Raw genomic sequence first — 27,310 nt, 5'->3', positions numbered from 1 at the left:
AGTGAAAAGTTCTGCTCAGACAGCTTATGATTTATTCTACACTGCAGAAGGTTTGGATAAGCAATTTAACCCAGGAAAGTTAAGCCAGGTAAGGACAAGTGATATTCTTTAAACAAAACATTAAATACCCCTTGTTGGCAGCAGGTCCACCCTGGCCCCTGGAGCCTTACCTCCACTAGTTTGTTCTGCATGCCAGTGTGGCCAGCTCACAAGGCCATGGCGAACTTGCGGTTTTTCTGTTCCTGCTTGTCCGTCTGAGACATATGTATCCCACAGGAATGCCTTGACCTTTTCTGGTCTGATGGACTTATTGTTAAGGGAGGTTTCGGTACCTGACAATAATAGATGTTGAAACTAAATTTCTACCCCCTCCCTCCTGCTTTTGGGTAGTTTTCCACTTCTGATGCTTGGGGTATAAAAAAAGGTATGTTAGCAATAAAGGGTATTGACTCCTGGATGAAGAACCTTGGTGTCCTGTGTGTCTTTTAACCTCGCAAGTCCCTCGCCGGACTCGGCTCCCTTGGCCGGACGCGGCAACCCCTATCAGCCTGAATGACTTGTTAGCCTCTGATGTGCCAGATCACCAGGAGGCAGATTTAGCAAAGCAAAAGGGGGCAGGGTGTAGAGGGGAGTTGGACCTCTATAACCTTGCTAGGGGATTGCATGGAGACCTAGGAGTCCGGTCACATAGGTTCACTAACCATTTGTCAGGACGTTCCTGGAATATAGGATTTGCAATTCTAAAAATATGAAAGTCCTGAGTAAATCAGAATCAGTGGGTCACCTTAAGACCACAGCAACTCAATTTCTGATCTAGTAGTGTGGTGAGCAAGTCCCTTAACTTCTCCACACCCTACTTCATCCACTCTTTTTTTTTTTTTAAGAGAGAGAGTATTTTTTCAAACTAAAAAGTTTTTTCTCAGCAAAAGAAACAATAAGAGAGGTAAATAGAGAGCCTACATCCTGGGAACAAATCTTTACTCCTCACACTTCAGATAGAGCCCTAATATCCAGAGTATACAAAGAACTCAAAAAATTAGACAATAAGATAACAAACAACCCAATCAACAAATGGGCCAAGGACCTGAACAGACACTTCTCAGAGGAGGACATACAATCAATCAACAAGTACATGAAAAAATGCTCACCATCTCTAGCAGTCAGAGAAATGCAAATCAAAACCACCCTAAGATACCATCTCACTCCAGTTAGATTGGCAGCCATTATGAAGTCAAACAACAACAAGTGCTGGCGAGGATGTGGGGAAAAGGGTACACTTGTACATTGCTGGTGGGACTGCAAATTGGTGCAGCCAATTTGGAAAGCAGTATGGAGATTTCTTGGAAAGCTGGGAATGGAACCACCATTTGACCCAGCTATTCCCCTTCTCGGTCTATTCCCTAAAGACCTAAAAAGAGCATGCTACAGGGACACTGCCACATCGATGTTCATAGCAGCACAATTCACAATAGCAAGACTGTGGAACCAACCTAGATGCCCTTCAATAGATGAATGGATAAAAAAAATGTGGCATTTATACACAATGGAGTATTACTCTGCATTAAAAAATGACAAAATCATAGAATTTACAGGGAAATGGATGGCATTAGAGCAGATTATGCTAAGTGAAGCTAGCCAATCCCTAAAAAACAAATTCCAAATGTCTTCTTTGATATAAGGAGAGTAACTAAGAACAGAGTAGGGTCGAAGAGCATGAGAAGAAGATTAACATTAAACAGGGATGAGAGGTGGGAGGGAAAGGGAGAGAGAAGGGAAATTGCATGGAAATGGAAGGAGACCCTCAGAGTTATACAAAAGTACATACAAGAGGAAGTGAGGGGAAAGGGAAAAATAATACAAGGGGGACAAATGAATGTCAGTAGATGGGGCAGAGAGAGAAGAGGGGAGGGGAGGGGAGGGGAGGGGGGTTAGTAGAGGATAGGAAAGGCAGCAGAATACAACAGACACTAGTATGGCAATATGTAAATCAATGGATGTGTAACTGATGTGATTCTGCAATCTGTATATGGGGTAAAAATGGGAGCTCATAACCCACTTGAATCAAAGTGTGAAATATGATATATCAAGAATTATGTAATGTTTTGAACAGCCAACAATAAAAAATTAAAAAAAAAGAGAGAGAGTATTTTTTAATATTTATTATTTAGTTTTCGGCTGACACAACATCTTTGTTTGTATGTGGTGCTGAGGATCGAACCCGGACCACACTCATGCCAGGCGAGCGCGCTACCGCTTGAGCCACATCCCCAGCCCCTTCCTCCACTCTTAAGTGGAATTATCCAGTGTTCCTTTTCTATTGAATTCCTCTCTCTTGTCAAACTTCACTAAGTTCCACCACTCTAATACCAGAACAAAGATATCCCCAGTGATTTTTGTTTGTTTGTTTAATTTGTATGGAAACCCAGAAACACAGAGTACTGGAGAAATGAAGGTTTCCATAAGTGAGGAGTGTGTTGTGAATACTAGGACTTGGAGTCACAAAATAAAACTTGAGATGTGAGATTTACTGGTTTCTTTGGGGAGGAGGTGAGCCAGAAGGTAGAGGGTATAATCTGGTTCAAAGCTAGTCAAGGTACTATTCTAGAAATTTCTGAGGGCAAAATCCAGGGAAATGCCAAGCTAGAATTCAGGTGACTATGAGGAGAGCAGTTTGGCTGGAAACTCAGGGGAACCAGGACCTTTTGAAGACCTAGCTTTCCCAAGGATTAGAGAGGACGAAGAAAGATTTGTGTTTGAACCAGAGGATGGAGTGTGGAAGGACAGAATTATTAGAAGAACGAAGCTACTGAGGGACCAGCAGATAAAGAAGTGAGATGGGAGAGTAGGAATTTGCTTGCAGTCTGAATGGAGACATGTGAAACTGCTCCCAGAACTTCTCAAGTGTGTTTAGGTTTATACTGAGATCTCCTCAAACTTGAGATTCATAGTTGGAAGGTTGGTTGTAGCTATGCAGTACTACAAGAATGTAAAAAGAATGTGTACAAAGAACCAAGTAAATTGTGTGTGCTGTTCTCTTTTTTTCTTTCTTTGTACTGGGGATTAAACCCAGGGGCACTTTACCACTGAGCTACATTCACAGCCATTTTTATTTAATATTTTGAGACAGGGTCTCTCTTACTAAGTTTCTTAGGGCCTTGCTAATTTGCTGAGGCTTACCTATGAACCTGTGATCCTCCTGCCTGAGTTTCCGAGGTCACTGGGATTATAGGCATGCACCACTGTGCCTGGCTGGATGTAGTGTTCTCTATACATGCAATAGATAACTCAAGGAAAGGACTTGAGTCCTGGATAGGAGACAGGCTTTTCCTGGTAGTTAAATGATGGTCAGGGAGAAGGATGTCATTGTAGGTGGGGGGACCATCAGAGTGAAGGTATACTACTTTAAGAATAGAAGGGGCTGGTTGGGAAATAATAAGAATGGAAAGAGAATTTGACAATGTTTTCTAACCTCTCAACTTTATGGTGCTCACTGAAAATGGTAATAGTATGGGGTAAAGGAGGAAGCCAGCCAGCTGTCCAGCAGCACCAGCCTCTGCCACCTGAATCTAATTGAAGCATTTCAGTGTGTATGGCTGTTGATTAGTAAACTCTTCTAGAATAATCAGTGAGGAATCAGGTGTAGAAGGCCTTGAAGTAAACCAGATTGATTTGGAAGAATGTAGAAAAACACTGTTAAAACAGGAAAACGCAATATTAAAAATGGTCCTTTAAGAAAAAAAATACTACAACCCTATTATCTAAGATGGATGGGAAGTAGTTGATAGCTTGAGAATAGAAGAAGGAGGATGTTTTAATAATAAAAAGGTACTATTATTTTATAAAGTTAGTGGTTAAACTGAGGTACCTCTAGCCATAGATTGTTACCGAAATAATCTATTTTCAAAGATCAAAGTAAATTTTAAAATGGAGTATTAGTAACATTATTTCTTCTGACCATGGTTTGAAAGATGATGATTTCACCTTTCACTCTATCCTATTGTTAAATTTTTTGGGGGTACCATAGATTGAACTCAGGGGCACTCAACCACTGGGCCACATCTCCAGCTCTATTTTGTATTTTATTTAAAGACAGTCAAATCTTGGTGATTTGACTGTCTTTAAATAAAAATTACCTTGTCTAAAAGATTTTAAAGTTATAAATCCAGTAGGTTCTATATTAAATGATTACTGATACTAATAGAGAACATCCATACATATATTTCCCTTTTTTGTTTGAAGTTAAAGCTGATATTGGTGGCAAGGCCTAATTCTTTCAGGCTGCTGATTTTTTTTTTTAAGAGAGAGAATTTTTTAATATTTATTTTTTAGTTTTCGGGGGACACAACATCTTTACTTTATTTTTATGTGGTGCTGAGGATCGAACCCAGCGCCCCACGCATGCCAGGCGAGCGCGGTACCACTTGAGCCATATCCCCAGCCCAAGGATGCTGATTTTTAACTAACCACTCTTTTCTAGTGATGTGGGTCCTGTGCCAAGTCATTGCACATCTACAAAATGGTTGGTAGGTTTTCCCCTGGAGAGGAAATAGTTCATTGGAACTTCAGTGTAGAAACCAACACAGGTAAACAAAATGTTTTTTTAATTGCCACTAGGAGAGGGGGAAAAAAAAGAGGGCCCAAGAGGATTTTTTGCCCTAGGGAACTCCTCTCTGGTTATAACCTAATTTGTTGCATACATGTGAACCAGATGGGTAGAATTAAACCTTCTAAGGTGTTATGGTTAGATTGTTTTCAAATGTCTGGAGACTCCAGGAAATGTGAGAAGTCCTATTGCTCTCTTAGAGGACTATCTCTGTAGGGCTTTCAAAACAGAAACTATCACACCTATGACTACAGGGTGAGGTCTGTCTCCCATTTTTCCTATTGGTGGTATACATGAAAGCTCTGAAATTCTGGATTTCAGGTTTTGATAAAGGTTTAGGGAACAGGAACATAACTATCATTGAAGAGGGTCCTTGCTTTCTGCAGATCTAACTTGAAAAACTGGCCATCTCAATCTCCCTGTTACAGTCATCCATAGCATTTATGTATGTATGTATGTACATATGTATGTATGTATGTACCAGGGATTGAACCCAGGGGCACTCATTCACTATGGCATATTCCCAGCACTTTTTATATTTTATTTTGAGACACGGTCTTGCCAAGTTGCTTGGGGCCTTGCTAAATTGCCGAGGCTGGCTTTGAACTTTCAATCCTCCTGCCTCAGCCTCCTGAATCACTGGTATTACGGGCATGTGCCACCATGCCTGGCTCTCCACAGCATTTATATATCCATCTGCCTGCAGTGCAGTGGGGGTAAGCAGATTGCCTAAGTGGTTGAAGTATGGTAGAGAACAAAAAAGGCAAGAGGAAGGTATTGTATGTAAAGTGAAAGAATACAAAATGTATAACTAAAATGAACTGTGAAATACAAGAAATAAATATAAGCATTACCTGAAATTGTTCCCAGAAGATGTTAGCACAGTTTTTCATGATTTATAGGTGATGAATTATTTATTTATTTATTGGTATTGAGGATTAAAACCAGGGGTGTCTACTACTGAGCTACACTTCCGGCCCTATTTTTTGTTTTGACACAGGGTCTCACTAAATTGCTGAGGCTGGACTCAAATTTGCAATCCTCCTGCCTCAGCCTCCCGGGTTACTGGGATTACAGGCCTGTGCCACTGCACCTAGTTGCCACATTAACTTAAAACTCAATGTGCTTATGTGGTCAGAAAGTTAAAGACATACACTCTCTCTCTCTCTCTCTCTCTCTCTCTCTCTCTCTCTCTCTCTCTCTCGGCACAAAACTAGGGCATAACTGTACCTGGAACACGATGTGTTTTACTGAGCTTCAAGAAAATTCTAATGACAGGTTGGGGATAGAGCATGTGCTTAGCAGGTGTGCAAGCCCTGGGTTCAATCCTTAACACCAGCCACCTGAAGTCTAATGAGGTTGGAGCTGGTCAATAGGAGAACACCTGTAATGATCAATGAGATGAGGGATTCCAGGTCCTTCCTATGAGGAGCTAGTGAAATGGTAGAATTCAGAAAAGAGTAGAAGGATGTGATAGCTCAGCTGTGCCCTCACAATTCATATGTTGAAGTCCTAACCTCTCCTTTTTCAGATTGTGACTCTTTGGAGATAGGGTCTTTAAAGAGGTAAGGAAGTTAAGATGCAGACATCAATGTGGGCCCTAATCCAATCTCAGTTGTCCTTATAAGAAGAGATTTGGAGACAGAAACTAAGAAGAGCAAGCAGACAGGTGCATGTACTGGGAGATGACCATGTGAACATCCAGTGAAAATGTGGCCACCTGCAAACCAAGAAGCAAACCTCAGAAGAAATCAAACCTGCCCACATCTTGACCTTTGATTTTGGTCTCCAGAACTGTGAGCAAATTAGTCTCTGTTTAGGCCCTCTCAGCCTGGGGCAGCCCTAGCAGATTAGTACAGATGAGAACAGATATGATCAAATGATTAAAATTATGAAGGGTCTAGAAAAGGATGTGATCATTTCAGGATAACTCTAGGTTGAGGTTTTTAAAGCAACCTGATTATACTACCTACATGAGAATCATTTATGATACTTTTTAAAAAGCAAGCTTCTAGGCCCTCTGGATACAGAAGTGTTAAATTGCTCTGGTATGAGGCCTAAGAATCAAGGCTTTTCTTTGCTCTCTCTTTCTTTTTTTCTTTTTTGGTAAACATTCCAAGTGATTTTTTTTTTCCACACTAAAGCTTGAGACCCACTGCTTCAGGTCCTGCTGGACAGACCTCTTCTGGCTCTTTTCTGGGCTTGGCTGGCAGGTACTAATTTCATCTCATTAAGTGCTGGTGTGTCTGGTGCTCAGGCAGATGTTCCACCTTCAGGAACCAGGCGTAAATCCCATTGTAGGTTATCTCTCTCCAGGTGTCAGCCGGTGTTTACTCAGCATGTGGGAAAGCTGAATGGGAAGGAAAGAATGGAATCTTTAGGGGAATTTATTCTTGCAAAGAAATATGTGCCTCACTAGGTACTAGGTTCCTTAAGAATATAATGACACCTTGTGAACAATAATCTAAAATACATATATTATTTTGCTCGTGTTTTATTTAAAAGACAGAATACAAGGAATAGAATGGGCATATCTAGCTTTTCTATTGCTATACATCAGTTTCCTGACTTGGCCTGTGCTTTTTTATGACCTATACAGCTAAAATATTAGTGGGATGGGGTGTAGCTGATTAGTCAAGTGCTTGCCTAGTATGTTCAAGGGCCTGGCTTTAATCCCCAGTACTACATAGACACATACACACACACACACACACAAAATATAACATTAGTGAAATAGATAACACATGAATAAAAATAAACTAATAATAAATGAAAAGAATCTAATATTTTTTTCAAGACAGACTGTGCTTTGAGAAGACTGTGCAACACAGTGAACAACATTTTCAAAACAAGCAGGATATATTGTACTTATTCAAATACAACAATGCTCTAGGGACATGGAAAAAGTGCCCTCCTATTTAAAATTGTGATGAAGGGGCATAAGATTTTTAAAGTTGGGTTTTTAAAAGCAAATTTAGGCAGATCATTTGAGAATGTTCAAGTGGACCAACCATTAGGCTATTTCTTTGTTTTCCTTCCGGTGGTCCAGTCTTTCAACCAGAAAGCAGCTACAGTACCTGCCAGTATTGTGTGTCCTGTCTAGGAGTTCCTATAGTCAGTTTTTTGAGGATTTGTTCAATTCTAGGCACTTGGTTAAGTGCTTTTCCTTTCTTGACTAACCAAATTTCAGTCTTTCTGTGTAGATCACTGGATTCCCACTGAATTCCTTTTTATCTAGGGTGAGGGAGGATGGGAAATTGGAATTGTCATTAATGTTCCGGGTGCTTTCCAGAAACAAGAACTCTGGCGCTTAAAGGAATTGATTTAAAACTCTAGACCTTAATACTCTGGGGAGGTTTAGAAGAAAAGCCAGGAGCACAACTGGGTTTCATTAGGAATGAAAAAAGGACATTCAGTCTTCAACGAGACAGCTTCCCACTTTTGGCAGAGGCGCTCTAACAATGAAAAGCGGCGGTTTGGGCTGAAAAGGGCTCTCAGTTTGGACCGAAGCACTCGGCGTGTGGTGTAAGGGTTGGTGTTCATTCCTAGACCTCTCAGAACCGCCCTCAGCTTGGGTTCTGGCTCGGCGAGGTCCTGGCCTAACGGCCTGGCAGCCCCGGGCCCAGACCCGCCGACGAGCAGGGTCGGGTCGCGGGCGGCGGCCGCAGCGCCTTCATTAGAGGGCGCTCTGGGGGCGGCTCCGCCGCAGTCCCGACTCCCGCCGCTTCCTCCCGCCGCCCCTCCCCGCCAGCCCCGGCGAACGCAGCTGGGCCCCGGGGACCAAGTCTCGGAGCCGCCAGGGACTCGGCGCGAGCCGCGCTTCTGCCGGAGCCGGGCCGGGCCGCGCCGCCGCCTCCTTCCGCCGGCCCCGCCGCCGGCCATGCATTCTTCCGGCTCCTCTTGCTCCCGCAGCCGGGGCCCGACTCCGGGTAGTCCGAGGTAACCTCCGGCTCGGCGGGTGCAGGCCCGGCGCGGTGAAGCCGGGCCCGGGAAGGCGCTGGGGGCGGGGAAGGGGTGTCGTCGCGTGGCCCGGGGAGGAGGCGGCGGCGGCGGCCTGAGGGACGAGGGCGCGGTAGGCCCGGGAGAGGAGGCGGGGGCGCGGGGTATCCGCCCGCCTCCCTGGGACCCGCCCCGGTGACAGGTCCGGCCTTTTGAGTCCCCGCCGTCCCTCTGTCCGCAGGCAGTCGCGAGGGGAGTAGGGCGCTCGCGCGCCCGCTCGCGCAGCGCCTCGGGCCGCCTCGGCCGCCGCCGCCGCGTCCATGACCGCGACCTCTCGGCAGGGGACACCCGCCGCCGCCCCGTCCCGCGCTCCGGGCCGCGGGCCCCCGACCCCGCTCGCCCTAGCGCTCCGCCGCCGCTCGCCTCTCGCTGCCTGCCGCTCGCTCCCGCCGAGGTGAGCCCGGAGCGCGGCCCGCGCCCGCCGCCCGACCCCTTCCTCCTCCGCGGAAACCGCTGCCGGTGCCCCGGCCAGCGCGCGGTGGTCGCCTCCTCGTCTCCGTTTCTTTCATCATCCCTCGCTTCCCGGTCCTCCGGTCGCAGATCTCATTCTCTTCATCCCTGGCCCCCTGCCTTTACCTCCCTCTGGCTTTTGCTCCCCTCCCCCTACTGCTTTCTCGTTTTTGCCTTATTAAGCCCCTCTTTCTTCTTTCACCTTTTATCTTCTCTTTTCTAGGCCCCTCTCCTTTTTTTCTTAAAAAAAAAAAAGGAAAAAAAAAAACCCTATTGCTGCAAATGAGAATTTTGAGCGTAACTCTTGGCTGATGCGAGGGACCTTTTAAAGGGATGAATCAAATGTGCAGGAATGGTGGTGGGGAGGACGCCTCGCTTCTCGCTCTCTGGGAAATCTGACCGAGAGGTGCCTGTTTCAGTCCTTTCACTCTTGTACCCTCAGTTGGGAGACATTGAGGGTGTCTGAAGCTAGCGGGTCTGTTTTTCTTCTTTAAAGTCTAGAAAGACGACCGCAGTGAGACGCGGTGCGGGGACCGCCTCCAATTAGGAGTGGGAATTGTATTATCATTTGCTAAATATATTATGACATGCCCCAAGTGCCCCGGTGAACCGCTCCCTTGACCTTGTGCGGTTCCTTCTCCCTCGCTCTCTGTCCCCCTCTGGAATTTGCCCGTGAGATAGCTGAGGTACTACACCCGGAAAGCTTAGACCCTAGCTTTTTCTTTTATTTTTGTGCTGGAGGCGATTCTTTGCTGGTGACTATTTAGATGTGTTTAGTCCATTTTCCTTTTTAAATGAATTTTCCTTTCACTCCAGGAAGACAGAATGGACTCCAATGTGAGAATGGCTGCGACTTTGGAAGAAGCTCCTCGAAGGGGCTGGATCTTGGTGAAAGCCCTGATAAGATTTGCCTTCATGATCTTCAACAACCTGGTTGCTATTCCATCCTATGTCTGCTATGTAATTGTTCTGCAGCCCCTTCGAGTGCTGGACAGTAAGCGGTTCTGGTATATTGAAGGAACCATGTATAAATGGCTTTTAGGAATGGTGGCTTCCTGGGGATGGTTCGCTGGATATACAGGTAAGAATGTGAGCACTTTTGTTTAATGCATCTGAAAAAAAATCTGTAATGTTATGCTTAAGTCAGTAGACATGACAGAATATTTGCTATGCTTGGGGTTGAAGATGCTTTTATGCTTACACTATTGAAAAATAAACGAAAAACAATCCTGTTTGGTTTCTCTTAAATTCCTTAAATTAAATTTTTAATGTGATTGACATTCATTTGTTAAAACTGGGAGAGCTCTTGTAGAGAAACAAGAGTGCATTATGTAGGACTTGAGGGCTTATAAAGATGTTTAGCCCATAAACATTGGGAATTGAGAAGAATGACGAACCAGATTTGTGCAAAGGCAGTTTAATAAGTTTTTTCATTTAATGTGATATTGAACTATGTTAATAACATTATAAGCCAAACAAAAATGGCTTTTTGTGTTTTTTTTTTCTCTAGAATCTTGTATTATCTCAGTGTTAAGTTTTAAAAATTAAGTTGTCTGTTAAGCTTGTTACTCTCTTGAGTGCTTTTAAGTAGATTTCTATTTCTGCTTTTAAATTGCTTTGGGGGAGCAGTAATAACACTATTCTGAAGTGGACTGTCATAGAATTAAATGAGAAGTAGTGTTTATTTTCTTTTTATAAACCATATGTACTTTGAGAACTTAATGCTTCTGTGAAAATGCGATGTCCATTATTATACTTACTTGATTTTTTTTTTCCTCCAAGAATTAAGATAATGAAGAACACATTGAGGTTTCTAGTGCTTGTCAGATGTGAAGGCTTTTTATCACAGAAATGTTTAACTGGCTGGCAGTTTCCTTAACAGTCATGCCACAGATGCTGGTGTCAGTAGTCTGCAGTTCAGAGCTTAGAACAGTGAGGTGGGTACCTACTCTCAAGGTTAAGCAGCATAGCAGTTCTCCATTTTTAAATTTGGTCTCCTTCTTTTCCTGCCGAGGCTGCATCTGCAGATTTTGTCCATACACAGGAGAGAAGGACTGACAGTACAGAGCTTTTATGGAGCCTGGCAGACTCTTGCTGTTGTCAGAATGTTCTCAGTTGCCCCAGATGAAGCCTTTTCTCCTTCCAGCAATGCCATTTATTACTCTGCAAGTACTGAAACCCCGGGGATAGGTGTTCATTGCTTCCTTGTCCTGTGTCTTGTTGAGATTCCTGCTTTTTATATACAGTAGGTGAGCTTCAGGTTCACTTTTAGAACAGAAGCAGTAGCAGTGGTAGAGAAAAAAATGAAGTTCAAATCTGTTATGCTGAATTTTTATCTGAATTTCATTGCTGACTTTGAATGACTTTACTTGATATAGTTTGAGCTTTTCCAAATATATATTTCTTAAATATTTATTTTTTAGTTGTAGGTGGACACAACACCTTTATTTATTTATTTTTATTTATATAGAACAGCAGAATGCGTTATAATTCTTATTACATATATAGAGCACAATTTTTCATATCTCTGGTTGTATGCATAGTATATTCACACCAATTCATGTCTTCATACATGTACTTTGGATAATAATGATCATCACATTCAGCCATCATTAATTACCCTGTGCCCCCTCCCTTCTCCTCCCACCCCTCTGCCCTATCTAGAGTTCATCTATTCCTCCCATGCTCCCTTTATTTTATTTTTATGTGGTGCTGAGGATTGAACCCATGCCCCACATATGCCAGGTGAGCGCTCTACCTCTGAGCCACAACCTCAGCCCCCCCAAATATATTTTAATACTAGTTATTTTATTCTTTGTACTTAAGTATGCTCATTTTAAATGAGCTCATTAGCTTTTTACAGACAGATTCCAGAAGTTGTTTCTACTTTAAATGCAACAAAATTATTGAAATGTTTGGGCTTGTGTGTGATGTATTTATAAGTGAAAAAGGTGAAAAAAATTAATTTGTCATTGATTTTGAGATTATAAGAAATGTAGAGTTACTATTTGAAGTTAGTTATCCTTTGGCCATAGCACAGCTGCAGTGTATTTTTATTTTCTTGGGGGTATCACTCCCTTACTGATTACAGAACTACTGTGTGGTTTATTTTGCTACCTGCTTAGAAAGTGGTCTTGACACGATCTGCATCAATGTCTTTGATGGATCTGCTCTTTTCTAGGCTACCTCATTTTGACAATTTGGTCAGTTTCTCATTTAAATATAGAATATTTTAGTGTGTATATTTTAAATGTTTTCCCCATATGTAAAATATTTGGTTTCAGAGAGTCTGATCATAATAGAACACAGTCAGGTTCTCTGGTTCTGCACAGATTACTGGGCTAGGGATGTAGCTCAGTGCTAGACTCATCTAGCATATGTGAGGCTCTGGGTTCAATCACCAGCACAGCAAATAAATAAATAAACAAACTTCTGTTTGGGGTAACACAAAGTTTTTTTTTTTTTTTTTTTTTTGTACCAGGGATTGAACCACTAAGCCACATCTCCAGCCCTTTTTCATTTTTTATTTTGAGATGGTCTTGCTGAGTTGCTTAGGGCTTGATAAATTGCTGAGCTGACTTTGAACTTGTGATCCTCCTGCCTCAGCCTGCTGAGCTGCTGGGATTACAGGCGTGTGCCACTGCTCCCAGCTACAAAAATGTACTAAAGTTCTGTGATGTTGCCTCTTAATGTACAGCAGATGTCACAAAAATGAGTCCTTTGAATGCTGACATGCTTCTCGGATGATGAATGGTGAAGCCCAAGGACTTTAATGAATTTTCTTGTATTTAGTTTACATTCTCAGAGCTGGAGAATTACTTGTGGGCATAGAAGGTGGAAAAAAAGGATTTTCTGGTCTTTCTGCTTATTTCTGACATTGTCAGAGGAACACATTTATTGAAAGAACTCTGAAGACAATGAGTTTGTTCCTCCCTAGCTTGCTATTATTACAAGGTGGAGGTGATAGTTAACATTTCTTTTAGTGGGAAGTGCTGTACAGGTATCTCATGTTGAGGAAAAGTTTTATACTGCCTTTATCCTAGTATTTTAAGGACAAAGTATTAAGTCTTAAGTATTTTATCCAAAAGACATACCAGTTTAACTAGTGATTCATTTCTACATGCTTTGTTTGGATCTGGGGTAAATCTGTGTACCCATTTTTCCAATTTAAGTGAAGGTTGGCAAATTTCAGAGAGAGATTTTGTGAAAAGCAAAATGTGTTTATTTATAGCAGTTTATTTTGACTTTCACTTATTTTAATAAAATTATTGTTGTCCAAGTACATTAAAGTCTCTGTACATGAAATAGTTAAAAAATCTTCATGGGGCTGGGGTTATGGCTCAGTGGTAGAATGCTTGCGTCGCACATGCAAGGCCCTGGGTTCAGTCCTCAGCACCACATAAAAATAAATAAATAAATAAATAAAATAAAGTTATTAAAAAAATATTCATTGTAAGTGGGAGCTCCAGAATTTCCATATAGGATCGAGAGTCTTATGGGCCAGTCTGATTGGCAGGGACTTGGGGTACCAGGAAACTTTCTGCTAAGCTGTTTTTGCTTAGCAAATGTTATTTCCCTTAGATTGGGTATTTACTTGGGGTGGCTTTAGGGAAAGCTGATGCAGATGAGGTTTAGGTTCCTCACAGCTGCTATGGCTATATGTTCATCTTTGTGTGTTATTTGATTTGGTAGTGTTCTACATTTTTTATTGGGATACAGATTTGTTATGTAAGCAAAATTAATTTTCAGGAATTATATCTGACCTTGAATTTCTAGAGAATGTTTTAAAAATGTGTCTTCTAGAGCAGTATTTTTTAGCCTTTGAGTCATAAAACCAATATAGAACGTCAAAATGAACATTTTTGGAAAGTGAAATTAAATATAGTTAAATAGAAAAGATAAGAAATGTGTATATCTGTGCTGAGTGTTGCCTCAGATTGTGTCTTGTTACAGTGTGTTTAGTCAACATTTGAAAGAGACTGTTGTAATGGAAAGAACACCGCAACTTAAGAGTCAGCAGAATTAATCTACCTTTAACATTTCTACTCATTAGTGGGGGGTGACAGCTTGATCTTTTTTATAACCCTAGAGCTTAATTTGTTGCCTGCTCCTCACAGAGTGCTCAATAAACGTCTCTCTTTTTTTTTTTTTGTTTTGTTTGTTTGTTTTTGTTTTTGTTATTTCTGGTGTGGTGGGGATCAAACCCAGGGCTTCATGCATTCTAGGCAAGTACTACCTCTGAACTACATCCACAGCTTAAGTGTCTCTTGAACAATCATTTCTTTTATTCCTGATCCCAACTAAAATTCCTTAGCTGCCTACCTTCCTGAAAGGTCTGATGTCAAGGTGGTTGCAATCCATAAAATATAAATCCTGACGTGAACTAGATTGTATAAAATACATATTTGTTAATTTAGCACATTTGTTATGTGTAGGAATGGGTGCTTTGGAAGTACTGAGACACTAACACAATTGCTCACTTTTAGGAACTCACAGCAGCTTGGTGGGGAGACAGTGAAAATATATTGAATGATGCTCTAATAGAGATGTAGCATGGTATAAAAGAGGAGGTGCTTCTGATCTAGCATTAGTGGTAGTAGAGAGGGAATAGGGAATTTAGGGGAGGAGAGGCTTCAGATTCCTGTTTTTTTTTTTTTTTTTTTTTTACCCATTAGGGAGCTGTTTCTCTGTGGGTATCTTTATCTAATCAGTAATTATAATGAATTTAAATTACTTGAATAATGTATCAGTTTGAGACTTACATCTTTGAGGCAATAATGTTAGCTAACATTTATTAAAATGTAAGTCAAGTAGTGTTCTAAGAGTTTCACACTAATGAATAATCTTACTTTGTCATTTTGCTATTAGTCATTTAATACTCACAACAGTTTTATCAGTTTGGTCCTATTATTATCCTGCTCCTTTTGTTATTGATAATTGAAACAGAGGTTTCACAGGTATTTCTCCTTAAGCATGAACTGAAATTGTTGTTGCCACAAGTTTATTTTTGTATTTAAAAAGCCAATATTGATCTTTAGATAATGTCCCTAGAGTGTTTTCTTAATATATATATATATACACACACACACACACATATGTATATATATATGTATATGAATGTGATGTATATATATCACAAAAATACAAAGCTGGCTAAATACCTGAAGAAAAAAAAAAAAAGCAAAGAACAATAGCCCACACAGTGAAAGATCAAAAATTTGATAGTAACTCTTCTATGAACAAAGGCAAAATTCTTTTAAATTCTTCTTTTTTCTCCTTTCTCTTCTCTGTTGCCCAATTTTAGTCAATAGTATATTCACGGTAGTATATACTATTATGTTTGTTTTTACTGCTGCCTCTTCATTTGTGAGCTTTGAGGGTACCTTCGGCTCCTAGCTATTACATTAAGGTCATCAGAAAGCTTATTATACTTTCCCTTGCTCTCTCCCTGCTCCCAGTTTATGTTACTTGCATTTATATAACTGTATGGCCTATTTTTATGTTCTATTTTGTTACACTTATCTCCATCTGTTTTTGTCTTAATTCTTCTGTTAAATATGTTTAATACTTAAGTATTTTTGTGAAATTTTTCCCAGTTGTCTTTTTGTTAGCTGAAGTTTATCTTTGTACAGATTGAGGTTCTTTAATATGAAAATCCAAAATCTGAAATGCTTCAAAATCCTAAACTTTTTGAATATGAATATGATGCCACAAGTGGAAAATTCCACACCTGACCTCATGTGAGGTCAAAATGTAGGTTTACTAAGAATGGCTTATGAAATTACCTTCAGACTACATGAATATAAGGTATACATAAGACTTAAGTAGCTTTTGCATTTACATCTCCGTCTCATTCTCAAGAAAGCTCATTATGTATATGTGCATATCCCAAAACCTAAAAAAAAATTGAAATCCAAACTCTTCTGATCCCACTCATTTCAGATAAGGGATGCTCAACCTGTAGTTTCTCAATAATGGCTCATGGGAACAAAATGAGTTTTCTTATAACATTTTCAGAACTGTTTTGTTGCTTTACTCTTGAAAGGCAGCTTATCAGGTAATAAAATCCTTGGCCCACCCTTTCTTTCCTGTAGTATCATATGGTATTATTCAAATGCCTTCTTGTATTAAATGTTACTTTGGAGGTGTGAAGAGCCAGGTTTATTCCCACCCCATTATTAGTGAATTGACCTTTTTTTTTGCCTATCTATACAAAGGATTCTTTCTTTATCTGAGAGCTAGTAACTTTACTAGAATATGTTGTTATTGACTGTGTATAGATCATTTTTTTGTGGTACAGGTATGTTCTTTTAGTATACAGATTCTATTTTTATTTCAGGACAGTTTTTTTTTTAATCTTTAAATGTTTATTATGTTTTGTTTTAATTTGTGGATCCTAATTATGTGTGTGTTGAATCTCCCTTTGTATGTCTTTTATAGCAAGTATTTTTCCCTTAATCCTTATAAATATTTTTTGTTTATTTGTCTCCTATTGTGTTTTCTGTAATATCTCTTCTTTGTTCTCCTTTCAGTTTTTCTTATTTGTGTGATTGTTTTGTTTATTTTCTATAACTGTTGATTGACTTCTGTTAACTCATTCTTCCTCTATTCCTGTTACCTAGACATTTCTGTCTTGAGTTTTTGTATTTGTGTTCTGTGGTCTTGCTTCACTGGTGGTGGCTTCACTGATTTTCTTAAATTTAGACAGGAATATTAATTTATAATTTTTACCTTCTCCTTTGTAATATAATTCTGGTGACTGTTCTTTGATAAATGGTACATTTTGCTGCTCATTTCTACCATTTTTCTTATAGCATCTCAGTGCCATGCCAGTTATTTTTTATTCCTTATAAGGTATTATATTTGAATATATGAATTATATTTCCCTTTGTGCTAGACAGCTTTGTACCACTCTGACCAAAAGATCTAATAAGAACAACTTAAGAGGAGGAAATTTTTTTTTTTTTTTTTTTTTGGCTTATGGTTTTAGAGGTCTCAGTACATGGTTGGCTGACTCCATAGCTCTGGGCCCCAGATGACGCAGAACACCATTGTAGAAGGGCATGGAGGAGGAAATCTGCTCAGTTCATGACAGCCAGGAAGCAGAGGGAGCAAGAAAGAAGAGTAGAGGGGAGGGGCGGAGGGAGGGGGAGGAAGGTGGAGAGGGGTAGGGATAGAGATAAGGATGCCTGAGACAAAATATAAACCCCAAGGCGTGCCCTTCAGTGACCTACTTCCTGCCACCCCACCCTACCTGCCTATGGTTACACCCAGTTAATGCATTCAAGTGGATTAATCTTGATCCAATCTCCCCCCCCCCCCACCTCTGAACATTCTTGCAATGTCTCACACATGAGTGCCTCCCTCCCCCCAACCCACCCCCTCTACTGGGGATTGAACTCGGGGGCACTGGACAACTCAACCACATCCCCATCCATATATATATATATATATATATATATATATATATATATATATATATATATATTTGTATTTTATTTATAGACAGGGTCTCACTGAGTTGCTTAGCACCTCGCCTTTGCTGAGGCTAGAAATTCTCCTAAGTTTTCGGAGCCACTGGGATTACAGGTGTGCCCTACCGCACCCGGTACACATGAGCTTTTTGTGGGATACCTCATATTCAAGCCGTAACACCTGTGTTATTATTGGTGGGCGATCTGGATGGGGCCAGGGTAGATTTCTAAATTTCTGCCTCTGATGTTTTTTTTTTCACATATGGAGCCTGATTATTTCTCTGTGTTGCCACAAGTGATCCTCCCCAAGTCAGACTGAGTCTGGTCTTTTGTGGCCAATTCTGGATCAGTTAATTATATTTGAGGTCTGCCCCAAAGCAAGTAGTAGTTTCTAAAATGTTTGTGTGTGTGTGTGTATGTGTGTGTCCCCGTCCCCCTCACAGTTCCCAGATTGTTTTTATTCTTGGACTATTTTCCAATTGTACATAGTTAAAACATTCACTGTGTTTCTGCTTGACTTTAGTAGAAAATTCTCATCAAAATGAATGGAGGAAATGAGTTACCTTTGATACTTCAGTAAGGAGTATGAATGAAATATGACATGAATAAATAATGAAATGTGACATGAATAATAATACTTATACTTTAGGGTCTGATCTGTGGAAAATCTTAAAATGTTTAAGGATTACCAGTGCCCCCCAAGCTCTGATAAAAATTACTATAAACTAGTTTCCTGTGTTTACTACTCCTAATCTAAGATTGGGGTTTGCTAAGTATTTAGCTTTTTTAAAAAAATATTTATTGTTTTTTTAGTTGTAGTTGGACCTTTATTTTATTTACTTATTTTTATGTGGTGCTGAGGATTGAACCCAGGGTTTTTTGCACATGGTAGACAAGCACTCTACCGCTGAGCCACAACCCCAGGCTCTAGCTTTTGTTTTAAGAGTTTCTTTTGGAGTTTGTAAATCAGTGGCCATATTCAGCAGCTGATGTGTTCATATGGCCTTATGTTTTTTTACAAAGTTAGTTGCCAGCATTTTAAAATTAGGGATATTTCACAAAACATGAAAAAAAAAATCTGCATTTCTAGCTGCTGTTGAGAAATTAAAATCAGGCCGTGCAAGGGCTCACTCCTGCTGGCATCAAGCATGAGATGGCTGCCTTCTTTAGATGGGGCCTATGCTCTAGTTCACCCAGCAAGCCACTTCTTCCTTCTCTTAACTTGAGCCTACTTTGGTCATTGACATTACCCATTCAGATCCCAGAGACTTGGGGATGTTCATTTTAAAAAAATTAAATTACAATTACTATTGTTTCTGTTAGGTATGTGATAGTTTTGTTTGTATTTATATGCCTTCATAGTGCTTAAAACTGGTGAAGTCTGTCATTAAAAACTATGTATGCTGGGTGCAGTGGCGCATGCCTTTAATCCCAGCAGTTTGGGAGGCTGAGGCAGGAGGATTATGAGTTCAAAGCCAGTCTCAACAAAAGCGAGGTGCTAAGCAACTCAGTGAGATTCTGTTTCTAAATAAAATACAAAGTAGGGATGGGGATGTGGTCCAGTGCCCCTGAGTTCAATCCCTAGTACCAAAAAAATCCCAATGTTTGTTAGCAATCTCACCTACTCATTCATCAAGCCGAGTCATTCAGTAGGAATCAAGAAATGAAGTGCCATTAGTAAGAGCTGTGTTCACAGATTTTTCAAGTTTTGTGTACCATATCACTAACCTAGTAAAATGTTTCCTGCTGTTTGTATACTTATTTAGTTAGCAAAATGTCTCATTTCTTCTTATGAATATAATCACATAAAATCTAGATCATTAAAATTAGTTATTTCCCTTTATTATTTAATATTTTAAAATATGAAAAACAATAAGCCTGGTTGATTTCTGCTCATTTTAAATTGTAGTATAGATAGCTAATCTTTTTTAATATTTATTTAGTTGTACATGAACACACAATGTCTTTATTTATTTTTATATGGTGCTGAAGATTGAACCCAGTGCCTCACACATGCGAGATAAGCACTTTACCACTGAGCTATAGCCTCAGCTCCAGATAGCTAATCCTTTTAGAATATTATTTTTAGTTATGAGGTTACACTGATTAATTTGTGTTTGTGTGTATGGTGTGTGTGTGTGTGGGGGGGTTGCTGGGGATTGAACCCAGGGCCTTGTGTATCCGAGGCAAAGACTCTATCAACTGAGCTGTATCCCCAGCCCACTGATCAAATTTTGCTAGCAAAAAATTTTCCCAAACTTTTTAAAATTCATTAAGCATTAAGAAACTATGAATCATGCATATAACACACCTGCTTTTTATTAGAAGTTTTTACTATTTGAGACTTTAAGGTTAAAAAAAAAATTGTAATTTAAGTACATCAAGATGTTGCTGAGTCATCCGAAAACTAAACTGATCAGCATATCTTTATGTTAAACACAGTTTACATATATTTTAAATTGGGATATAATTCACATATGATAAAATTCACTTTTAAAATTCAGTGTTTTTTAGTATATTAACACAATTAAGCATCCATCATCACCATCTAATTCCAGATCATCACCCTCAAAAGAAATTTCAAACCTGTTGGCTGTCATTCTCCATTCTTCCTCCTTTCAGCCTCTGGCAACCACTTATCTATATTGAGTTTTATAATTTGCTTATTCTGGATACTTCATGTATCATACACTATATGATCTTTTGTTCCTGATTTCTTTCATGTAATATAATGTTTTCAGTGTTCATCCACATTATAACATGTCAGTATTTCATCCCTTTGTATGGCTGAATAATATTCCCTTGTATGTGTAGACTACATTTTGTTCATTCATTCATCAGTTGATAAATATTTGGGTTGTTTTTACATTTTGGCTATTATAAATAATGTCACTATGAACATTCATGTACAAGTTTTTGTATTGACATATGTTTTCAATTTTCTTGGACCCAGGAGTCAAATTGCTGGGTCATATGGTAATGCTATGTTTAACTTTTGAGCAACTGCCAAACTATTTTCCATAACAGCTGCACTATTGTACATTCTCAGCAGCAGTGTAGAAGGGTTCCAATTTCTCTACATCTTCACTAATACCGGTTATTTTCTGCCTTTTGTTTTTGTTTTTTAAATTCTAACCATCCAAGAGAACGTGAGGTAGTATCTCATTGTGGTTTAGATTTACATTTCCTTAATGATTAATGATCTTTTCATATATTTCTTGGCCATTTATATATCTTCTTTGAAAAAAATGTCTTTTTAAATTCTTTGCCTATTTTTAAATTGGGCTTTTAGGCTTTTTTATTGTTGAGTTAGCCTATGATTTGGATGTTGTTTGTCCCTTTAAAAGTTCATATGTTAGGAGCTTGGTCCCAGGGTGGTAGTATTAGAAGGTACTATGGACATCTTTTTAAGAGGTGGGTCCTGGGGTCAATTGGGGGCATGCCCTCAAAAGGGATTAGAATATTTCTTATGGGACTCTGGTTGTTCTCTCAATAGGATTGTATAAAAAACTTGCGCTTGTCCTACACAATCTCTTGATTTCCCATTTAGTGAAATGATTACTTGGTCTCGCCATTGCAATATACCATGAGGTGATGCAGTTAAGGTGACAAGACCCTTACCTGAGCCTGCCAGTACCATGTTGTTTGGACTTTCAGCCTCCAAAACTCAATATAACAAACCTCTTTTCTTTATAAAGTTAGCCTATTTCAGGTATTTTTTATAGTAATGCAAAACTGATACAGGTTTTAAGAGTTCTTTATAAATTCTGGATATTAGACCCTATTTTTTTCCTTGTTTGCTTATGCATTTAGTGTCATAAACCATTGTAATCCAAGGTCATAAACACTTATACTTATGTATTCTGTTAGAGTTGAACTTTTACATTTATTTCTGCAGTCCATTTCAAGTTGATTTTTCTAATTGAATGAGGAAAGGGTCCAAACCTTATTCTTTTATATTAGATATCTAATTGTCCTAGCACCATTTGTTGAAAAGACTGTTTTTCCCCATTGAATGATCTTGGCATCCTTGTCAAAATTAGATGTGCATTTATTTCTGAACTCTTAATTGTTTCATTGATCTGCAGTTCTTTTTCTTATGCCAGTACCACACTCTCTTGATTACTGTAACTTTGTAGTAAGTTTTGAATGCTAACTATATTGTTATATTTAATTCTTTAAAAATTTATAATCTTTTTGTTATGTATTATAACTTTAATAATGAGGCTAGTTCACTACTCAGAAATCCTAATTAAAAACCATTTGGATTTAAAAGTGTTTACTGATAACAGTGTTTTTCAGAATTAATATACATAATTGGATTGAATGATCTTTTTTATGTCCATATAGAGAAAATATTTACTAGTTATATGTTTCACTAGGAGTTGGTTTAGAAATATTGTTAATACTCTCTCTCGTTCTCAAAAACAAAACAGGACATCAATTATAGAAGTATTTTGTATAATTGATCAATCAAAAATGTATTCACTACCTACTGCTAGTTAGCAAACTTGTTGATTTGTCAAATACTGGGATAAAGAGTATCATGATTTAGATAAATTTCTACCAAAAGGATATTTTGGCATAGTTTTCATTTTGCTGGGTGGTTTTGGGAATAGCTGTTTCATATGAATTCTGTGTTCAAAAGGCATCCGTACAACATTTTCTGAAAAACAGATGAATATGCACATTTTGACCTAATGTGATGGTTCTATTTTTTAGTTTTTAATAGAGTTCCCTTCAGAGAACAGTTAACAGAGAATAAATTTATTTTGTAAAATAAGGGATAGATACCTGGATAAGGAGCAAGGATGTCAATTGGAGTAATTGTTGTAGGCTATTTTATGAATAGGATAGTATTAGTTTTTGTGTATGAGAGACTGAATTAGACAACTTTTTTTTGTAGTTATAGATGGACAGCATACCTTTGTTCAATTTGTTTCATTTTTATATGGTGCTAAGGATCGAACCCAGTGCCTCACACATGCTAAGCAAGCGCTCTGCCACTGAGCTACAGACCCAGCCCTGGGTAACCTTTTTGAGGCTTAAATAATCACTTTAAGTTGTCTTAAGCCCCCAGATGCTTGAATGTAGATGTATTCTCTGTATTCAAATAATACACACTGCCAATAATAGATGTTGCTAAATAAGTATGATATTAGGAATAGCATAATATATTGGGAAAAAAAAAACACTGTCTTTTGAGTTAGAATGAGTTTGGATCTTGCCACCCCAATGCTAGTTGTGTTACTTTGACCTAGTTGCTCAGTTTCTCTGATCCTCATTTTCATCTTCTGTAAAAATAGATTATGATATTTATTTCTTATAAAGCTTGACTATAAAATGAATAGCAAGGTGTTTGGCCCTCTATAAATGATAAATTTTATTATTATTGTTATTAGTAGGAAAACAACTATGCTAACCTTTTGGGTAAAGGCCTGTCTAAGTCAATATAGTTTTAAAATATATTTGAGAATACTTAAATATACTAATAGTATAGTTTAATAGAGTTCTTCTTTTAAATCAATCAATAAAGTAACGTAAACTGTAGTCTAAAATATTAACTAATTAAACTGTATGTTTATAAATTCTGAAATAGTTTAAAGTACTTAAAGTTTAAGTATCTTCTAATTAATTCAGTTATTTATTCTAAGATAAGTTACTTGGAGGCCTACTTTGTGCCAGTCGTTGTGTTGGTAGCTTAGGAGTACAGTGGCAACAAAACAGCATAACACCCTCTCTCTCTCTCTCTCTCTCTTTTTTTTTTTTTTTTTTGTACTGGGGATTGAACCCAGGGGCCCTTAACCATTGAGTCACATCACCAGCACTTTTTAATTGTATTTAGAGACAGGGTCTCCCCAAGTTACTTAGGGCCTTGCTGTGTTGCTGAGGCTGGCTTTGAACTTGTAATCCTCCCAAGCCACTAGTATTATAGGCATGTGCCAGTGCACCCATCTAACAGTATAACCCTTATTCTTAATGAGTTTACCTATTGGTGTGGGGGACAGACAGCAGGAGTCATATAATAACCATATAATCACTACTGTGGAGGGTGCTTTGGAAAACAAGTTGAGGGGGGCTGTCAGAATGAAACAGGAGACTTAATGTGGAGACTTGTGGTATCAGGGAAAATGGGTTCCTTGAGAAAGTGACATTGAGACTGAGACCCTAGAAATAAGTAGGAGTGAAACCAGGAGGAGCAGGGATAACATGTGCAAGGGTAGAAAAGAGTTTATTGTCTTTGAGGACAAAGAGAATGTCAGGCTGGCAGCAGCTTGGAGTGAGTAAGGGGAGAGGAGCAGGGGTCATTTGGGAAGCTGGTGAGGCTACATCTTCTGAGGCTTTATGGTGCATTTAAAGGATTTTGAAGTTTATCTTAGGAGAAAACTGGAAGGATTTTAAGTAAGGGAATGATGAAATCCAGTTCTTATCTGAAATTGTATACTCTGCTTAGTTTTTGAGAATGGATCAGAATGAAGTGAATCAGGTATCGTTGGAGGCTGTGGGTTGCAGCTCTGAAAGATTCTTGTGTGGGTGAAGGTAATAGGTGATTGGTTAAGGGTGATGGCCATGGAGATGGAAAAAAGTAAACTAATTGGGAAGTTTATAGGAGGGAAAATTGTCAGGACTTGCTGAGGATGCAGTAAAGGTACAGGTGACAGACATGCCCCTGAGACTTTTGGTGGGTGCTGCTAGGTGGGATGGGGAAGCCTAGAGAAGGAGCAACAAGAGGAAAGATGTTTTAAAATTTAGTATGGTAAATGAGAAACATCCAAGTGGAGCTATGAAATAGACATTCGTGTGTACTGTGGAACTTAGAAGGGAAACTGAGCTAGAAAGAGAAATTGGGGAATTTTCAACGGCATTTAAAGTTGTGAAGATGGGTTGGATCACCTAGGGAGATGGTTAAGTACTGAGTGATGAGAGACCCAGAAGCAATCCCTAGGGAACCCAGCATTCGGAGGTTGGGGAGGTAGAGGGCACAGACTTGGGAGGAGCAGCTGGATAAGTAGTAGGAGTAATGCCTGCCTCCATAGTGCAGTACCCCAGAAGTCAACAGCATTTCGAGGGATGAATGCTCGGGGGAGGGGAGGGAGAGCTGCTGAATGCTGCTGCAAGTTTCTGTTTTGTAAGATGAGAGCTAATATCTCTTTTATTGTTTTTGGCAAGAACAGCTTCATTGAGATGGTAGAATTGGAAACCAGATCCAGATGAGTGATGAATGGGAAGGGACAAAATGGAAATAAGCAAATATGACTTTCCAGAAGCTTAGCTGTCACTGAATAGAGGATTATAGTGGCAAGAAGAATTTAGGGTCAAGGCAGGTCTCTTTCAAAATTTTTATTTTTAAGAAGGAAAAGTCTAGATCTTGATCCACTCAGGGTTGTATCTGATGGAACAAGGGTCATTTACGTACACAGCTAATGTATTTTGGAAACTATTCTTGGTGAGAATTGAATGAGTGAATGCCTACCAGCACTGAGTGAAACCACTTAAATGTTGTCTATAGTGGCAAAGACAGCAGAGAGGTCCACAGCCTCCATGATCTAATCCTAAACAGAATTCTTTATTTAGTAATAAGACTGCCTTCCTACAACTCCTCTGCATTTTCTTATTGATATTCTTCCTCTTCCTAAAATCTGTTCTACCATTTCTTTGAAAGTTTCTACCTGCTTGTCTAACGCCAAGACACTCTTCCCCTCTAGTTTCTGCTGTCTCCTTTCTGAAACTCTGGATCTCATCCATAATTGTGGTTCCCAAACATTAGGCTTTCCTGGAGTGCTCAGAGTTATCAGGGCTCAGAAGTCCATATGCCTCTCAGGTACCATCTGTGGATGAAAAAGAAGTGTATCTTGATATATGTGCTAATATTTTCCTAATATATATGTGTATAGTTTCTGTTTTGACTATCACATCTTTTGAAGTCATTATAGACTTTAGTAGCTTTTTGTTATGGATATTTTCACTTGGTGCTAGAAGAACTATTATATAAAGGTCAGCCACATTTTTTTTGGACCTTAAAAAAATGTTGGTTCTTTAAAAGGTTAGGAATCACTTCTCTACAATATAAAACATTCAGAGTTCTGCTGCTTGTTCTTTACCTTTGCAGTTCTTGTCTCTTGGCAATTGCTTAAGGGCAGTTGATTGTTCCTTCTTTTACCTTACAGTAAAGGTTGGCAAACTACAACCCTTGGGCTAAATCCATCTCGCTTCCTGTTTTGTAAGTCTCCTCCAGCTAAGGTTTTTACAGCTGAACTTTTGCAATCAATCTGACAAACAAAAACAGTAACTTTAAACTCCAATTAAGCAAAATGTTATCTCTCCCAACAGGGAATTCCATTCTTCTCATTAGTAGATCTATATTACAAAGATCAGTTATTGTCTTTTGTATTTTGAGTTTTGTCAATAAAAATCTTGTAGAAACATGTTAGAAAATATTATGTAAATACCTACATAATATCTTCAGTGTTCTGTTTTGTTTGTGTATCTTAAATTTTTTACTGACCATCATTACCATCTTTTAGGAAACGTTTGCCAACTCCTGCTTTATAGTAGTAATTCTCAGATTTATCTGCATATTTGAATTTTCTAGGGAGCATTATATAAGTGTAAATATATACATGGATTCCACTACCCTGAAGATTCTGATTCAGTACAGCAGGAGTAGAGCCTAGGAATCCACATTTTTAGCAAGGTATTGAGTTGTTTAGGAATTACTGCCTTTTAATATATTATGAGGTTTTAATCCCAAGAAATAACGAAATGAATATTAAATTATGTCAGAGGATATCTTCAACATTTACTAGCTATGGGAGGGACCTTATCCCAGGAACTACTTTTTCTGCAGGTTTTAAAAATTTCTAGTTTCCTAGCTAGGCACAGTGGTGCACAGCTGTAATTCTAGCTACTTGGAAGATTGAGGCAGGAGGATCTCAATTTCAAGGCTAGCCTTGGCAATTTAAGAGAGAACCTGACTCAAAATAAAAAGAACTGGGTGTATAACTCAATGGTAGAGTTCTCTTGTGTTCAATTCCTAGTACTACTACCACTACTACTACTAATAATAATAAATTAATTTTAGTTCCTTATTAATGGATAATTTTTCTTTACTTTCCACAGTAGTAGTTCTTTTATCTTTTGGGGTTCACAAGAACATCTTTCAGAATCTGATGAAAAGTTATGCTATCCTCTCCCCCCAAAAAAATGTGTACCTGTATTAGTTTACTATGACTGTCATAACAAATTACTACAGAAGTGCTTAAAGCAATAGATATTTATTTTCTCAGAGTTCCAGAGGCAAAAAGTTCTAATCAAGATGTCAGCAGGTGAATCCCCAGAAGCTCTATGGGAGATCCCTTGCCTCTTCCAACTTCTAGGCTAGGTTCCTGGGTTGTGACTGCATCACTCAGTCTGTGCTTCCAGGGTCTCATTGCCATTTCCTCCTCTAGGTATATTTCTTATAAGGACAAGTGTACTTGGATTTAAGGTCTATCTGGATAATCCAAGATAAGCTCTTACTCTTGAGATCCTTAACTTAATCATTTTTTTTAAAATCATACAGGGTAGCATTCACAGGTTCCAGGGATTTGACATGGGCATCTGGGGGAACTTTTTGGCTTCCCATAGTACCTTTGCATATGCTCACAATTTTACAAACAGCTTTAAGAGGTCATAACTCTCTGAAATCCCTTTGTAGACCCATCGACTCTAGGTTTGGACTCCTTGTTCAGTGAGAAGCTTACACTTACCATGTTTTCTAATTAATGTAATTTCTGTTCTCTTC

The 27,310-nt window shown here is 39.0% G+C and overlaps 1 protein-coding gene across 3 annotated transcripts in view; it reads left to right on the top strand.

Moving 5' to 3' along the window:
- Lpgat1 (lysophosphatidylglycerol acyltransferase 1) overlaps positions 1-27,310 on the top strand; it is a 118,208-nt gene that overhangs the window by 38,803 nt on the left and 52,095 nt on the right. The window contains exons 1-2 of one of the 3 annotated variants that reach the window (XM_046452111.2): positions 8,377-8,542; positions 9,869-10,133. In XM_046452111.2, the coding sequence (XP_046308067.1) occupies positions 9,878-10,133 (256 nt within the window). In that variant the 5' untranslated portion in view covers positions 8,377-8,542; positions 9,869-9,877. Of the gene's footprint in view, positions 1-8,376; positions 8,543-8,867; positions 8,997-9,868; positions 10,134-27,310 lie in introns of those variants that run through there. The other 2 variants (XM_046452112.2, XM_046452113.2) reach the window with 2 other exon arrangements.

Source organism: Marmota monax, unplaced genomic scaffold, assembly GCF_021218885.2.
Source record: "Marmota monax isolate L192 unplaced genomic scaffold, Marmota_monax_Labrador192_F-V1.1 WCK01_AAM20220418_F8-fsc00105, whole genome shotgun sequence".
Taxonomy (NCBI): domain Eukaryota; kingdom Metazoa; phylum Chordata; class Mammalia; order Rodentia; family Sciuridae; genus Marmota; species Marmota monax.
Note: the sequence above shows the minus strand (reverse complement) of the source record. Positions and strands in the feature narration are given on the sequence as shown.